Raw genomic sequence first — 17763 nt, 5'->3', positions numbered from 1 at the left:
GCCAATTTAATATGTATAGAAAAACTCTTATAAAAATTCAAGAATACGGAATTATCACAATTTATGGAATATCAATTCACATATAAACATTTCACAACAATACTATAATCAATTGCAAAAATGTCAATTTTTAAATAATAAGGCAGTCATTTGCACATGAATTTTACAATGTCTAAATATTCAAAACAGTAGAAAGAAATATCACAATTTTACTAAAAGCAGAAATATCACATTTATTTCTAACAATAGACAAGAAGAATAAATAAATTTATTTTTCTAATTTACAGCATTCAAAATTTCTAACATAGATAAAATATCACAATTTTTATTAAAAAGATTATTTTTCAAGATAATGGGGTCACGTGCGCATAAAATTTATCGCGCCTAAAATTCATGATAATAAGCAGAAATAATTATTTCATTTCATTTTTAAAAAGAATGGATTATTTTTCGAGACAATGGGATCCCTTACACACAAAACTTATAAAATAAAGATCCTGGACGGAAATATCACTATTTATTAAAAACAGACTATTTTTCAGAAAGACGATGTCACTTACCCACAGTTATTTGAGAGGGAGCTTCCGATAAAAAAATTCGGTTTGAGAGAGAAGTTTATTGTGTTTCGACCAGAGAGAGAGATCTCAAAATTTTGTTTTAGGGTGGGAGTACTCACATCCCCTATTTAAATTCTTATAACGTATTATTATATTATTTTATTATGCTCTATCTCATACCTGAGGTGTCGCGTTAAAAGTCTGCTTTTATCGTACGAAAACCACGTCCGCTAAAGGACGTTGCCAGCTGTAAGCAGCAGGAGGCAAAAGCAGGCAAAGCAAAAGTTAAACCAAAGTAAAAGTTTTAAAAATAGTGATGGTCCCCAAGGACCATCATACTCAATCAGACCATCACCTATTAAAAGCATCATTTCCCCCTTCTTTTTTTTTCTCTTTTTTTTTTAAAAATTTTAGGATTGTTACATTCTTCCCTCCTTAAAGAAATTTAGTCCTCTAAATTTGTGTACCTGATTACTAAAAAAGATAGGGGTATTTTTTTCTGATTTCGTCTTCTCGTTCCCAAGTCGACTCTTCTCTTGAATGGTACTGCTATAATACACGAACTAAATGAATCTCCTTGTTACGCAACACTTGCACCCTTCTATCCAGTATCAAAATTGGCTGCTCAATGAAGGATAGGTCCTTTCTGATCGGTAAAGGTTCATATTTTAAGATATGGGACGGGTCGGGCTGATATTTTCGTAGTGAAGATACATGAAAGACATTATGGACATTTGCCAATTCGGGTGGTAAGGCAAGTCTATAAGCGACACCTCCGATTCTTTCCAGAATTTCAAATGGTCCGATGTAACGTGGGCTCAACTTTCCTTTCTTGCCGAATCTCAATATGCCCTTTATTGGTGAGATTTTTAGGAAAACTCGATCACTTTCCTCAAATTCAAGATTTCTCCTTCGGTTATCGGCATAACTCTTTTGCCGACATTGAGCTATCCTGAGCCTTTCACGAATTAATGCTATCTTATCTGTGGTTATCTGGACAATTTCGGGCCCCAAAAGCTTTCTTTCACCAACCTCGTCCCAACATATGGGTGACCTGCATTTCCTTCCATACAGGGCTTCATATGGTGCCATCTGAATACTGGCTTGGAAGCTATTATTATAAGCAAACTCAATCAGAGGTAAATGGTCATCGCAGCTTCCTGTAAGGTCAATAACACAAGCCCTCAGCATATCTTCCAAGGTTTGGATGGTCCTCTCCGATTGTCCATCAGTTTGGGGGTGAAAGGCAGTACTAAAGGCGAGTCTCGTCCCCATGGCTGACTGTAGTCTAATCCAAAATTTAGAAGTAAACCGAGTATCCCTGTCCGATACATTACTGACAGGAACTCCATGCAACCGCACTATTTCCTTAATATACAGCTGAGCCAGTCGATCCAAAGTGTACGCCGTGCGAATCGGTAGAAAGTGGGCAGCTTTGGTTAACCGGTCCACAATGACCCAAATGTTATCATGTCCTGAATTTGTTCTAGGCAAGCCAGAGACAAAATCCATAGAGATGTGCTCCCATTTCCATTTTGGCACCGGTAAAGGCTGCAACAACCCAGCGGGCCTTTGATGTTCAGCTTTTACTTGCTGGCATGTTAGGCATTTAGACACAAATAGTGCTACCTCTTTTTTCATATTATTCCACCAAAAGGTTTTCTTCAGGTCCTGATACATTTTAATACTTCCGGGATGTATCGTATAACGAGAATGATGTGCTTCTTCTAAGATAGCTTTCTTGACACTCTCATCATTCGGGACACAAACCCGACTTTTGAATCTTAGCAAATCCTCACTACATATAGAGAATTCATCTCTCTTTCCTTGCTTCACCTCTTCTATAATTGTTATAAGCTGAGGGTCTTTCTTTTGTGCCAATCTAATCTGTTGGATTAGTTGGGGTTCCGCCTTAATATTGGCAATCATACTTACCACACCATTAATGGACGGAGTTGGATGCCAATCCACTATTTCTTCTAACAATCGCATTTCTTTGATCATTAGATGAGCTAAGACTCCCGTAGATTTTCTACTTAGAGCGTCGGCCACAACGTTAGCTTTTCCTGAATGATAATGGATTGTACAATCATAATCTTTTAAGAAATCCATCCATCTTATCTGCCGCATATTTAAATCCTTCTGAGAGAAAAGGTATTTCAAACTCTTATGATCCGTGTATATTACGAATTGCTCACCATATAGATAATGCCTCCATATTTTCAAAGCGAATACTATTGCAGCTAGCTCTAAATCATGAATTGGATATTTTTTCTCATATTCTTTCAACTGTCTGGATGCATATGCCACTACTTTCCCATATTGCATTATTACACAGCCCAAACCTTTATGTGAAGCATCACTATAAATCACAAATCCCCCACTCCCCTCATGAATAGTTAAAATAGGTGCTGAAGTTAATCGAACTTTTAGTTCTTAAAAACTCTCCTCACATTCACTTGTCCACTCAAATTTGACATTTTTCTGTGTCAATCGAGTCAATGGGATTGCGATTCGAGAAAATCCTTCTACAAATTTTCTGTAATATCCTGCCAATCCCAAAAAGCTTCGAACTTCAGTCACATTACTTGGTTGTTTCCAATTAACAACGGCTTTAACCTTTGAAGGATCAACTGATAGACCTTCCTTTGATATGACATGTCCTAAAAATGTTACTTGTTCAAGCCAAAATTCACATTTACTAAGTTTGGCATACAATTTCTTCTCTCTTAATATTTGCAATACCATTCTTACATGCTGCTCATGTTCTTTTTGATTCTTGGAATAAATTAAAATATCATCGATGAATACCACAATAAATTTATCCAAAAAGGGCTTAAAGATCCGATTCATTAAATCCATAAATGCAGCTAGTGCATTGGTTAATCCAAAAGGCATGACTAAAAATTCATAATGGCCATACCTTGTTCTGAAAGCTGTCTTGAGTACATCTTCACTTTTAATCTTAAGCTGATGGTATCCAGATCTAAGATCAATTTTTGAAAACACTTGTGATCCTTGTAATTGATCAAATAAATCATCAATTCTAGGTAATGGATACTTATTTTTCACTGTCACTTGGTTCAACTGTCTATAATCAATACACAATCTCATAGTCCCATCTCTCTTTTTGACAAACAGTACTGGAGCACCCCAAGGTGACACGCTGGGCCTGATAAAACCTTTATTTAATAATTCTTCCAATTGTTGTTTCAGTTCTTTAAGTTCTGCAGGAGCCATTCTGTAAGGTGCCTTATAAATTGGTGCTACTCCTGGCAATAATTCAATGGAGAATTCAATTTCCCTGTCAGGCGGTAATCCTGGCAATTCTTCAGGAAAAAGTCGGGAAATTCTCAGATAACCGGAGTGGTATCCAAATTTATTTCTTCCTTCCTATCTTCTTTGATATAGGCAAGAAAGCCTTGACACCCTTTTCGAATGAGGCGATTAGCTCGAATACAAAAGATTAAATATGATGGGGAGTCTTCTTTGACACCATTGAAGTAAAATACTTGTTGATTCGGAATACTAAAGGTAACAATTTTCTTATAACAATCAATACTTGCATGGTATGCAAAAAGCCAATCCATGCCTAAGATTATATCAAAATCTTGAATTTTTAGGAGTATTAAATCAACCAACAGTTCATTTTCTTCTATCTTTATTACACATGATTTGTACATTATATTGGTGTTAATTGAATCTCCCATCGGTGTGGCTACCTCTAGAATGTATTCTAATTGTTCTGGTTCTACCTTTAAGTGGCATGCAAAGTGTTGTGACACAAATGAATGAGTAGATCCAGGATCAATCAAAACATGAGCTACTTTTTGAAAGATAGTAAGAGTACCTTGGATCACTGATTTTGAGACCTGAGCGTCTTGCTCGGTAATCGCAAATACTCTTCCCTTCATCTGAGGCTTCGGAGCTATCTCTCCCTGCTTTGGAAGCTGTTGTGTCTGTAAGCTAGGACATTGTTTAATCTGGTGTCCCAATTTTCCACATTTAAAACAGGCTCCGGTATTCCAATAACAAGGGCTTGATCCATGATTTTTCCCACATTTTCTACATGGTTCTATTGGGTTTTGAAATGGCGAGGGCCTTGGCTTCTTGTTTGGCCTTTCAAACTGTTGTCGATTAGATGATGTAGGTCTAACATGACTGTTCTGATTTTTCGTCTTTTGGTAATCTTCAAAATCTTTTTCGACAATTTGGGCACGATCCACTATTTCAGCATAAGTTCTTAATTTCAAGACTGATATTCTGCTTCTAATAGCTGGCCTGAGACCCCTTTCAAATTTCTTCACCTTTCTTGCCTCATTATTAATCATATGCGGTGCAAACCTGGCCAATTCAGTAAACTTGGCCTCGTACTGTGCTACTGTCTTATTTCCTTGGATTAATTCTAGAAATTCCATTTCTTTTTGGTCTGGAATAAAATTTGAGAAATATTTTTCATTAAATGCCTCTAGAAATACTTCCCAAGTCAAGGTTTTATTTTCTTTGACCAATACTCCTTTTGCCATTCGCCACCAGTGTTGTGCCTCACCTTCTAACATAAAAACTGCCAAGGCCACCTTCCTATCATCAGGACATTCCATAACCTCGAATATTGTTTCCGGGTGCATAATCCATCCCTCGGCTTCCAGTGGGTTTACAGCACCCTTAAAAGAAGGTGGGTTTAATTTCTTAAATTGTTTGATATTGCTCCCATCATTTCTTGTAACTGACTGCCTGGGTGGATTGTTGTTTGCCATCTGATGTTGCATTAGAGCAACCATATTTTCCAGGGCTTTGTGAATTCCTTCCATATTGGCTTCAGCTATTCTGGATCCTGACTTTATCCCGGTCTGTACACACAATAAATGTGATTTTAAGTACATTCTTTTTAAATTTCCTAAGGATCTTAAACCTATTGCTCTGATACCATAATTGTCACACCCCAAGAATTTACAATACTATTATTCCTGAGATGTGACGGACAAAACATATATACATCTATTGATAGGACAAATTTACAGTGGCGAGGTCTTACATAGTAAATAAAGAAAGCTAGCACAACAACAGTATCTTCCAAGGTTGATCTTGACTAGCACTCAAAATGAATCCGTAGTTATCCTAAAAAAATGTTTACCATAGTTTGATGAGTTTGGCTACTCAGTAAGTGATCATCATAATCCTAAAAATAATCATGATTGAAAGATATCATATTTTCCAAAATGAGATCTATTAACAGAAATGCATCAACAGTTTCACTTTCAATAAATGCATAATTTAAGTATAATCCGAGTAATTGAAATGCTTATAACACTTTTAACGGCAGTACATAATTCAAAGGATTTCACAAAATACCCTACTGGCGTCCCAAGTAGGTCACCTATATACCCCATCAGCGTCCTGATGGGTCCACTTAATCCCTATCGGCGTCTCAGATAGGTCCACTTAATCCCTGCAGGTCCACTTATACCTCACCGGCGTACCGGATGAGTCCACTTAATCCCTTCCGGCGTCCCAGATAGGTCCACTTATACCTCACCGGCGAACCGGATGAGTCCACTTGCACACTTAAATTATTTCTAAATCTCTTTAAACATTCGAAAGCAGCAATATCATGTACTCAACATATCACTGAAATCATTAATATGAATTTCACTTAAACCATTAATAACAGTCACTCTCTATAATATTTCAAAAATAACCAATCAAATATTTTGGCCTCAATTTAGAAAGGTAGCAGTTTGTAAAGGCATTCTAGCATAATTGCCAATTTAATATGTATAGAAAAACTCTTATAAAAATTCAAGAATACGGAATTATCACAATTTATGGAATATCAATTCACATATAAACATTTCACAACAATACTATAATCAATTGCAAAAATGTCAATTTTTAAATAATAAGGCAGTCATTTGCACATGAATTTTACAATGTCTAAATATTCAAAACAGTAGAAAGAAATATCACAATTTTACTAAAAGCAGAAATATCACATTTATTTCTAACAATAGACAAGAAGAATAAATAAATTTATTTTTCTAATTTACAGCATTCAAAATTTCTAACATAGATAAAATATCACAATTTTTATTAAAAAGATTATTTTTCAAGATAATGGGGTCACGTGCGCATAAAATTTATCGCGCCTAAAATTCATGATAATAAGCAGAAATAATTATTTCATTTCATTTTTAAAAAGAATGGATTATTTTTCGAGACAATGGGGTCACTTACACACAAAACTTATAAAATAAAGATCCTGGACGGAAATATCACTATTTATTAAAAACAGATTATTTTTCAGAAAGACGATGTCACTTACCCACAATTATTTGAGAGGGAGCTTCCGATAAAAAAATTCGGTTCGAGAGAGAGATCTAATTTTGTCTAAAAAAAAAAGAAATCTACTTTTTAGAAAGATTCAATTAGATATTTTTTACTAAGAAAATTGCAAAAACTTCTCAAAATGGATTTTTTACTCATTTTATCCCACCTAACTTTTCCTAACAACTTTTCTACAAATAAAAAATAAAAAATAAAAAAATTCTATGCAAAAAGTTATTATTATTTTTTTTTATAAAAATGCCCTTCCCTCATGCACCAAATATCAGACCGCAACTTCAAAACGTAGGACAGCTCATTCTAGCAAAAAAATAAAAAATATCGTCGGACTGCCACCATGAAACGCTGGACTGCCACCATGAAACGCCGGAACGCCACAATGAAACGCCAACTGCCACCATGAAACGTTGGACTGCCACTATTAAACGTCAGACCGCCACCATTAAACGTCGGACTTCCATGAAACATCAGACCGCCGCCATGAAACATTGGACTGGCCATTTTCAGCAAAAATCGTCGTCGGACTGGCCATTTTCAACAAAAATAATTGTCGGATGACCCGTTCAAAATGCCGGACCACCATCTCCAACAAAAATATTTTGTTAGGGAAGGAAATGATATTTTCGTCAAAAAAAAAAAAATTTGTACTAGGGTTATTTGTTAGGAAAGTTGAGTAGGGTAAAATGCTTATGTGTTTTCCGGATCAATTGGATTGCCTTTGGGATAAAGACAATTACGCCCTCATTTCAATTTATGGGGCAAAGAACTTGGGGGGTCTTAATCAAGTTTCGTCCACTTCCCACTAACTTTTCATTGGCTACACATGTGTAAATTTTCCACATTTCAAACTCAAAAAGAATAAAAAGAAAAGGGTGCGATTTGTCTAGAGCTCAGGCTCTAAACACTCATATTAGACCCTACCATCAAATAGTAATGAGAAATATGGTTTTAATATTAAAAATATTTGTGATAGCTTTAAAACATATTTACATCTTTATTTATAAAGTTTAAAGCTTAAAACATAGAGTAGATCAACGAATCTATGAAAACTTAAAAATCTTGAAAATTGACAGTCAAAAAATATGTTAAAAATACACTATTTCCAAAATTCATCCATTTTTTTTCTCATGTGTATGCATCTTGATGTTAATGATCAAATTGAAGATATTTGAGCATAAAACAACCCCTTCTAGTAAAATTTGTAGGGTAGCTGTAATTTAAGATGGTTCTTAAGGCGAAATGTATTGTGGTCCCAACCTTATTGTGCAGGTTTCATTGTCAGCGGCCTGGTCCCTTATGGGGCCCACCTTATTCACTTACGCACGCACTGATCGTCAAGGCATACGTCCTGAGCATTAGATATTTATTTGTGACGTGGGGTTCACACTGTCTTTTTCTCTCACAATTTTCGGAGGTATTAATTGTTAGACTTACCTCTTCAACCTCTACTTCAAAGTCAAACATTTTCTATTAACATCTCCACATTTCTATTAACATTGCTCTCTCTCTCTCTCTTTATTGCTTATACAAGGGAAAGTTTGTCTACAAAATGAAACCTTCTATAAAACAATATTTATTTTTATTTTTTAGATTACTAATTTTTATTTTTTTATAATTTACAAAAAATTAAAGTACATATGATTAAGTTTTAATTATATAAATTAAAAAAATCCATATAATTAATTTATAAAAATAGGATATTGTTTTTAGAAAAAATTATGATATTGAAATTATTGTTGTGTATTTATATCAATAACTTAATATAATCATGTTAAACTTATGTTAGTATAACGATATGAATATGATTGCATAAATTATGTTAATATCGTTATGTGAATGAATATAATTATGTAAAAATTGTTAACTATAATTATGTTAAAATTGTTATTGTTATATTGAAACTTTTATGGTCATAAATACATATTGTATATAAACAGACTATTTCAGTGATTTAATGCAACGGTTGTATAGTAATTTAATGCAACAATCATGTTAGGGCCATTTGTTTGATACAAATTTTAGAATAAATACTCTTTTTATTATAATGGGCAATTACAAAAAAGAAAATTTTGAAAACACAATTTATAAAGTATTTTTTAACCCAATTAACATGAACAATCATATAAGTCTTATAAGGATTATTTCTTTGCTAATTTTTTTTAGATGACTTTATTATCATTAGATGAACAATACTAAAAAATAAAAAATGATTTTGAGTTTATAAAGGTTAAAATATAGAAATTCACCAAATGAATAGTTTAGATTCGTTGTTGAAAGAGACTCCATTTGACCATTTCAAAGTGTAAAGTAATTTATTTTTTGAAAGATTGATTATTGAGATGATAAAAATATATATAAAAAATTTTAAATTTTACAAATACTATAAATATTATTTTTTTAAAATATATTTATATTATATTATTATATAATTATTATATTAAATAACTATAAATTATTTTCACGATACCTTTAATGCAAGATGATCACAATTACTTACTCGACAGCAACACGAACTTCGTACCCCGCTATTCCAAAATTTTGAGCATATTCTAATATTTATTTGAGTATCACGAAACTTTCGCTCTTTCTCTCTCTACCCTATCCGTCTCCATTATAAACAAAGTTTTCTCTCTCTAAACTCCAAAGCGCGCGACCACAATTATTTTCCCTATGCTCGGTACTCTGTTTCTCAGGCGTTCGTCCATAATTAGGGTTAGGATTTTCTAATTTTAAACCCTTGTAAACGCAATTTTTTGCCCGTCTTTTATTGCCTGTCCTTTTCTGTAATTTTTCGGAGATTACCTTGCTGTTTCGTGATCGTTTGCCTTCCTTTATAAATAATTGAGCAGAGTGCTTTTTCTCCATTAAGGGTTCATTCTTCATTTTCTGGTACGTTTTGAACCCGGACTTCCATATTTTATCGTCTGTTGTGTGAATTTTTTATGCTGCTTTTCTCTTGAATTTAGAGTAGATTTGTTCATTTAACTGTAATTTTCTTCTTGTTAAGGATCTTCATTCTCGTTTCTTTGCTGGTCCGTTTTGAACCAGGGGTTTGATGTGATTTTTGTGCTAGTTTTTTGCTGTTTTCTTTGGAATTTAAGCTGCGGATTTGATAATTTTAGTGTGTTATAAGTTTTCACAATTAAAAAACTTAAATTCTCTCTTTTTTTTGAACCATGGGTTTGATGTGATTTCTTTGCTCGAATACGGAGGATTATTATGCTAAGGAGCTTGAATTTGATAGGTTTCTTTGTACTAAATCCCTGATTAGTAAAACCTTGCGGGGAAATTTCCAGTTATATAAACGGTGGTCTAATGGGGTGAGGATCTTAAACTTTCCCTTTAACCGGTCCCAAGCTTGGGTAAAGGAGGTGGGTTGCGTTGGTTAGGCAGCAAGTTACAACTATGCCACATCAACTTTGCAACGTCTTGTCATGATAGCCGAACCGAAATCATTGGATAAAGCTTGGATGATGATGGTGATGAACTGAGATATAAACGGACCATGGCATGCGTTTAGTTTAGGAAGCTTTAAATTATTTCTCGCCAATCTCTTCACTCAAAGACCTAAAACTTGATAAATTGTTCATGGGCACAGTTTTGGTAATTACAGTTCATTTAATTGGTTAAACAATTTTTTTTCTTTTTTTTTTTTGGGAAAATTGCTTGTCTTCCAATGATATGTTCATCCATGTTATGTTATGAAAAATATTGAGAGGCCTTTTGTTATCGTTATCTGGATCTTTGAGGTTCAATTTTTTGTTAAATTAGGTCACATAAATTTCAATTACAGCCTTGGTAGGTAGCTTGTGGGTGTGCTAAGATTGTGAATGAGTAGTTATCTGTTTTCTTTACATATTATATTCTTTTCGTTGATGACACTCAATTTATACATTATACTTTCTCTTCTTTTATGACACCCCAAATGCGCACAAATCTGTCATATATAACTAGTTGTTGCCTTTCTTTATTTCTTTCTTTCTTGTTTTCTTTTATAGTTTGTCAATGATGCTTTAAAAACTTCTGTTACTATTTCATCTTTGGAATATGCTAGATACCTTAGGCGTGCAATGATATTGGTTGCTACTCAGCAGTTAAAAGAGTTGGCGGTGTTTATAACACTGGAAAAGATTGAAGATTTGGGGAAAATTGGTGAAAATTTTGGCTAAAGCCCAAGTAGTGGAGATAAAGCCATAAAATTAGTGCAAACGATGTGTTTTCCTATGCAGAAAAGTTCGTTAAAAATTCTCGAGGCATCTTCCATTAGTGAAAATACCCAAGAATATGGTCAGATGTTGGCACTCCTAGTTTATGGAATATTTTCATACAATGAGTCTTATTATTTTTATTTCTATTTTTTGCAGTGGTAACCAAGAATTTTGTTTTGGCTTTACCATCACCTACTCAGGTTGTTAGATTGTGTCCGAAATTGTTTTGCTTACTCATGGGTTTCTCGGGCTATTGTGAAATTGCTCTGCTATGTCATTGTTTACTCATTTATCTTCTCAAAAGGCAAAATGATTGCTGTATTTTAATTTTGATTCTATTTGAAAGGATTCAGTCTTAAACCTAGTCTGTATGTGTGACATGCTCATCCTTTTCAGCAATTTGCCTCAATCTGCATGACAGCTTATAGATTTAGCTTGATGCCATCTATGCACTTTATGCATTAGATTGGTTTCTGGGTAGTTGAATTTTTTTTTTTAAACACATTGCTTTTTTTTCTTTAACTTTTTGTTTTTTTGTTGTTAATGAGCAAAGATACAACTTGTTTGCAAAAATGACTTGTTTCCTTTTTTTAACGTTTACTATAAGTAGTGGGTTAGCAATTTTTTGAAACCGTTCGTATTTTTTGAAAGGGGTTAGCATTGGTAGGAATGGAAACCGAGACCGGTACCTGAGTGTGGTGCTACCACCTTGACCTCTGTTTTACATAACTTAAAATTCTAGCATATTTGAGATTTTGACTTTGACATATGGATGATAATATGAGGTACCACTGAAATTTTGGACTGAAAGTTGCCCAGAGTTGGGGAAATTTTCAGGAAACAAATTTGGAAAAGCACATCTACATTCACACAGTTTCTTGTGTCTTAAAACAATTTTGGCATCAGTGGACCAAACTACAGGCTGTTTCTCCTGTGGGCCCAGAAATTCATATTCGGTGGAAATCACCAAATCTAGGAATATGAGACAAACACCACGATACCTTAATGACTGGATCTGCTTCATAGAGGAATTCTTATTTTTTGAACCATTACTTTTGTATTATATATAAATGATACCAATATATAAACCTTTTGGACAAATACTCTGTCTAGGATCTTTCTTGCTTTATGAGTTTTTTTTTTTTGTCCTGAATCTATCGACAAACTATTTTGTGTTGAGAGAATCTGTTATTCTTAGTTTCCAACAAAGATTCTGAATCTGCTCTTCTTCACACTTATTCTGCTGCAAGTGTGGTCTTTCGCTCCCTCCTTCTCAATTTGCTTGTTTTGTGGTTTTATTGTCATTTGTCACTAAGCTTCTTGAATCGGATCTGTAGTTCCTTGTGAAGTTATGAGGTTTGATTTATCTGAATTTATCATTGAGTGCAATTTGGAAATAGGCCCTTTTTGTTTGACACTTTTAGCTTCCATATGGTTCGGTAGTAATTTGCTTTTGATTGTTCTTGTAGTGCACCCAAAAATTCTGCAGTTCCCAACATATATTCTTCATTTCTTATGAATTTGTGTATGTAAATGTTAATTTATATAGAGTTTATTGTCTAAAGGTTTTGCCAGATGTGTATGACTCCTGGTGTTTTATTGTAATCTAAGGAGAATTTTGATTAACTACTAAGCAAATTAATGTCTTAGGCTTTAATCCCAACATTGAGACAAAGTATGGACTAACAAAGTTAAGTGTATGAGGTATTATACATAGTTCTATTCCTTTGTAGGCACATTTTCTTCTCAAAACTAGGCTTTTAAAACTATGATTCACAATGTGTTTGCTTCTAAATATTGTTTATAATTTGCTGGTTTGTACTCCATAGTTCTGAGCTATGCAATCTTGGAAATTTTTTTTAAACGTCTTTTTTTTTTTTGAGTTGACTATAGTAATTGGAACTTGATAGGTTTCCTTTTCCTTTTTGGTTTCTCCTTTATCTGGGGTTTTGTTTCTTATATCTTATAAGATGTATTTTCCTTTGGGATTGGGTTCTAATTCCTTATAGGACTTTGGGTCTCTAATACCTTTTGGAATTTGATGTCTGCTTCAGTTTGTGGCTCAATTTATCATGATTCTAACGTCTATAAATGGTGTTTAAGAGTGATGAACATATTAAATGCATGATCACACTACTCAGCCACAAACTCAGAGATAGTGGCCTACTAAAACTCAGTAGCAGGTTTGATGGCTTGAAACTCAGTAGCAGGTTCACATGTATCATTTAATTTTCTGGCCGAAAAGTGTGTGAGCATGATATGCTTATCACTCGTTTAGTAAGTGCTCTTCTCCTTTGATTAGATACTACTGGTTGTAGAGACTAGCTTTGACTTCATCATGAGAGCTATCTCCTTTTGAAAACGGACTTCTAATTCTTCTTAGATGTATTTTCAGTATTGGTTTTCTGAATCTTATTGGTCTCTATTTCCTTTTTGGGCTTGGGTTTCTATGTTCTGTCTCTTCAGTATTGGGTTTCAGATCTTATGAGGTTCGATTTTCTTCTTGGGCTTGAGTTTCTAGTTAACCAGTTTGGTTTGTTTCTATCATCTAGTCCTAGAGAAAGTTGAGTAGAATTAGTGATTGGTGACCACTATAGTTCTTAATCTTCTTTTTTCACTCTGATGTCAATCTTTCTAATGTTCTATAATAATGCGTTAAGTGATATGTAAGGTTATTATCAGGTTGGAATAGGTACAGTCTTGTAAGTTTTATCATTGAAGATATATTGCATTGTATCATCCCTATTTAAATGTGTTTTGTAGTCGTATTGCTGATGAGTGTATTCTTATTTTACTAGATTGCAATGGTGTGAGACTTAGTAATTTGGTAAAACTAGAATGTTGTTTATGCCTGTGAGCTTTGAGCCTAATGCATCACTGCTTGTGTCAACTTTGTAGAAGTCAAGCAATGGGGCAATTGTTTTGTTGTCTGCAAGTTGATCAATCTAATGTTGCCATTAGAGAACAATTTGGGAAGTTTGATGATGTCCTAGAACCTGGGTGCCATTTTCTGCCCTGGTGCCTGGGAAGCCAGGTGGCTGGTTACCTTACACTGAGGGTGCAGCAGCTCGATGTTCGATGTGAGACGAAAACTAAGGTTGGTACATATTTTGTAGCCTAGACTTTGCATCTCAACTTTTGAGATATGAGATTTTACATTTTGAAATCTTTTTGATTGGGATTTGAGAAAAGGGAAGTAAATTTGATATTCATTTCGTAACTCACAGTTTGCATGTCAACTTCTGATCTGTGATATTGCACATTTACTTCTGAGCTTTGAGATTGCAAATTTTGAATGTTTTTTATTGGGATTGAGAAGAGTGAGGTGGATTTGATCCGAAATGTGTCGGAGTTGTGGTCCAGTTTCATATCTATGAAAGGGCATGAAAGATAAAGTGCTTGTACATATCTGAATTAGTTTGAGTTTGGATATTGTTAGATAGTGGACTGAATTGGTTTGCACTTACTCATCTATCGTTTGAATTCACAGGACAATGTATTTGTCACGGTTGTTGCATCTATCCAATACCGAGCCTTGGCAGATAAGGCTTCTGATGCTTTCTATAAGCTCAGCAACACGAAAAATCAAATCCAAGCTTATGTTTTTGATGGTAAGAAGATGAACCGTAAATCAATATCGATGTTTAACAGGTTATATTGTTGTTCATCTGTTTCTCAAGATGGACTGCTGGAATTTAATTAAATTGGTTTTTGTTATGCTATTCATGGAAATCCCAGGTTGATATTCTGGGTTCAGTCTGCACTCTAAACTCTGCACTTTTAATGTTTGAAGTGTGATGCTTTATTGTGAGACTGTGAACCAAAGGAGTTTTATGTATTTTCCAGTTAATCAAGGATATTAGAAACCAATATTATGCACATATTATCAACAGCAAACTGAGATATGTTTCTTTTCCAGTTATCAGGGCCAGTGTTCCAAAGCTCAACCTTGATGATGCATTTGAGCAAAAGAATGAAATCGCAAAGGCTGTGGAGGAGGAGCTTGAGAAGGTTAGAAACTCATTCTATTTATTTATGAAATCCTTTAAACGTTACTTTTCTTATATCACCCAGGTTTTAAATTCTTGTTGCTGACAATGTTTGTTTTTTTCTTAACCAATTATCACAGGCCATGTCGGCATATGGTTATGAGATAGTCCAGACACTTATTGTTGACATTGAACCAGATGCACGAGTGAAACAGGCAATGAATGAAATCAATGCAGGCAAGTCTGTTTATGCTGTATTTTTATTCTTATTTCATAAGTATGTTCACTTCATCACTTAAATTAGTAATTAATAAGTCTGTTTATGCTATTTTTATTCTTATTTCATAAGTATGTCAATTCCATCACTTAAATAGTAATTAATAACTGATTTTAATGAAGTTTTAACTGAATTAAGTAGCAGGTTGTTTTCTCTATTGCTATTGTCTCCGAGCCCATTGTAATTAATGTTGCTTTTACTCTGATGTAATTACTTCTAGATCTATTACTTGGGTGCAAGTCGAACTTGGTTAAGTTGATTATTTCATTGACGCAACCTCAGAGTTTTTCTTTATCTCTGTTAACATGCCAGTTTTTCTTTGACATATTAAAAAAAAACATGCCAGTTTTTCTTTCTCTGTTAACATGCCAGAAATTTATTGATATAATTGTTTGGACTTTTTGAAATCATGTTAGCATGAACTGCCAAAAAACTTGCCCTGTCATACTGTGGTTCTCAGGAAGTGCCAAGCATACCCCTTTCTGTTTGAAGCTTGGATTTCTAATTAGATTATAACTAGCCTGTTTGCCTCTTTGAAATTATTCTTATGTCTTGTTTATTTTTCAATGGAATGAGATGTTGTCTCTTATTGTTATATCCATTTCTTATTGTTGTGTATCCATCTTGCCTACATTCAAATTCAAAACTTCAACATAAGATTTCAGTCTGAATTTGCTTAAACAACTGGAATTTGAGTTTTTTCTGCTAATAAGTTACTTATCAACAGAAAAAATGGCGACTTAATTCCTGGTCCAATTTTTGAGGAACGAAGAAATCTTTTTGTTGAAATTTGTCCTTAATCCAGGGTACATGGCCCAAGCCCTGCTGAAATTTTTATAAATTCATCATAGAAAAAAAAAAGACCGATCAAATGGCATGATTCTTTGCTTCCTATCTCTATTATTATTCATCTCATAAAAATTTGTTGAATCATTGTAGTTTGTTTCCTGAAATCACTACTTAATCACTACAAAGGCATCGATTTTATTTTCTCTTTTTATGTGTTCAGCTTCTAGAATGAGAGTTGCAGCCAACGAGAAAGCTGAGGCTGAGAAAATCCTCCAAATCAAGAGGGCAGAGGGTGAAGCAGAGTCCAAGTATCTCTCTGGTCTTGGAATTGCAAGACAAAGGCAAGCAATTGTCGATGGTCTGAGAGAGAGTGTTATCGCGTTCTCTTCCAATGTTCCAGGTACTTCTGCTAAAGATGTTATGGACATGGTTTTGGTGACCCAATACTTTGACACAATGAAAGAGATTGGGGCCTCTGCGAAGTCCTCTTCAGTGTTCATTCCACATGGGCCTGGCGCTGTTCGTGATGTTGCGTCGCAGATCAGGGATGGGCTTCTTCAGGCCAACTTGGGGTGAAGACTCTCTCTCTAGCGTGCTCTCTTATGCCCTCTCTGGCTTGTCGCCTCTCTCTGTGCAGCTTCGTATCTCTCTATAGCCTGCTGTTATGCCTTGTTTCTCTCATGCTGATGCGCCTCTCTCAGTCTGTGTGTGCACACGTGCCTTCCTCTCTCAGTTTGTGTGTGCTCGCCCGCCTTCCGCAACATGTTTTGAGGACTTATTTGCATGTATGATATTGGTTTTCTCCACTTTTTCATTTGGAGTGGTTTATATGTGATGGTTTGTGGAGCTTCTTGTATGGCAAAGCTGTCTACTTTTGTCTATTATTAAAGCCAATTGGTTGAACACCTAAACTGGAGATCTCTCTCATTTTGGTTTTGCGTATGTCTATATGGTTTTGTGGAGGTGGGGTGTATAAAGACACATGTACTTTTTGTCTTTGACTCTGTCATTCAATGCACACTACTTTAAAATAGTTCGTGACATTGTTTATAAAAATTGAGTTGCTTGTTCTTGGTGCTAAAAATTGAGTTGCTTGTTCTTGGTACTAAAGTGTAGTTAGAATAAACTTCAGTAAGGAAATAAGGAGAGCCTTGTTACATGCTAATTGCATAAGCTGGAACTTGAGGATAACCTATCAACTGATCTTTTCTTCCATGGAGAACTTTTGTGTGGAGCTTAAGAAAATTTCTAAAATATGTTATGATTTGGCTGCCTAAACTCTTCCGAAATATCCTCAAGGGAAAATTTAATAAACCAGAAAAATAAAAATAAAAGTTTGAGATATTATACCTTTTCCCTGGCATGGGTCCATCCCAAAAGTTTTTTACAAGATTGAACTGTTTTTTATTCTCTAATTACTATTTGCAAAGAAAGGATTTCTTTTGAAATAGGAAAAATATAATATGAGATCATTTACTTTTGGTAAAAAGTGGTCACAATTAATTTACCTTTGATAAAAAGTGGTCACAATTAATAATGATCTTTAGATGTGAATTTGGGTGGCTATATTTATTCCATTGATCAAGCTCAAACTTCAAAAG

At 34.4% G+C, this 17763-nt stretch overlaps 1 protein-coding gene across 2 annotated transcripts; it reads left to right on the top strand.

The window, feature by feature from the left end:
• Positions 1-9541: 9541 nt before the first annotated feature.
• On the top strand, positions 9542-17246 carry LOC18431939 (hypersensitive-induced response protein 1). 2 transcript variants are annotated; one of them, XM_006842050.4, is made up of 6 exons: positions 9542-9788; positions 14006-14204; positions 14598-14718; positions 15027-15118; positions 15237-15333; positions 16383-17246. In XM_006842050.4, exons 2-6 carry the CDS (start codon positions 14016-14018, stop codon positions 16736-16738), a joined length of 855 nt encoding a protein of 284 aa, XP_006842113.1. In that variant the 5' UTR covers positions 9542-9788; positions 14006-14015; the 3' UTR covers positions 16739-17246. The 2 variants fall into 2 exon arrangements, with proteins under 2 accessions (XP_006842113.1, XP_088724450.1); XM_088868324.1 differs by having other exon boundaries at positions 9542-10502.
• The last annotated feature ends 517 nt before the right edge of the window (positions 17247-17763 follow it).

This window comes from Amborella trichopoda, chromosome 5, assembly GCF_054954075.1.
Source record: "Amborella trichopoda isolate Santa Cruz 75 chromosome 5, AtrichopodaSantaCruz75HAP2 v2.0, whole genome shotgun sequence".
In the NCBI taxonomy this organism is placed as follows: domain Eukaryota; kingdom Viridiplantae; phylum Streptophyta; class Magnoliopsida; order Amborellales; family Amborellaceae; genus Amborella; species Amborella trichopoda.
Note: the sequence above shows the minus strand (reverse complement) of the source record. Positions and strands in the feature narration are given on the sequence as shown.

Coding starts and splice junctions, on each gene's coding strand:
- LOC18431939 (XM_006842050.4), top strand. CDS start 14,016: ATGGGGCAATTGTTTTGTTGTCTGCAAGTTGATCAATCTAATGTTGCC. Junction 14,205..14,597: donor GATGTGAGACGAAAACTAAG/GTTGGTACATAT, acceptor TTGAATTCACAG/GACAATGTATTTGTCACGGT. Junction 15,119..15,236: donor TGGAGGAGGAGCTTGAGAAG/GTTAGAAACTCA, acceptor CAATTATCACAG/GCCATGTCGGCATATGGTTA.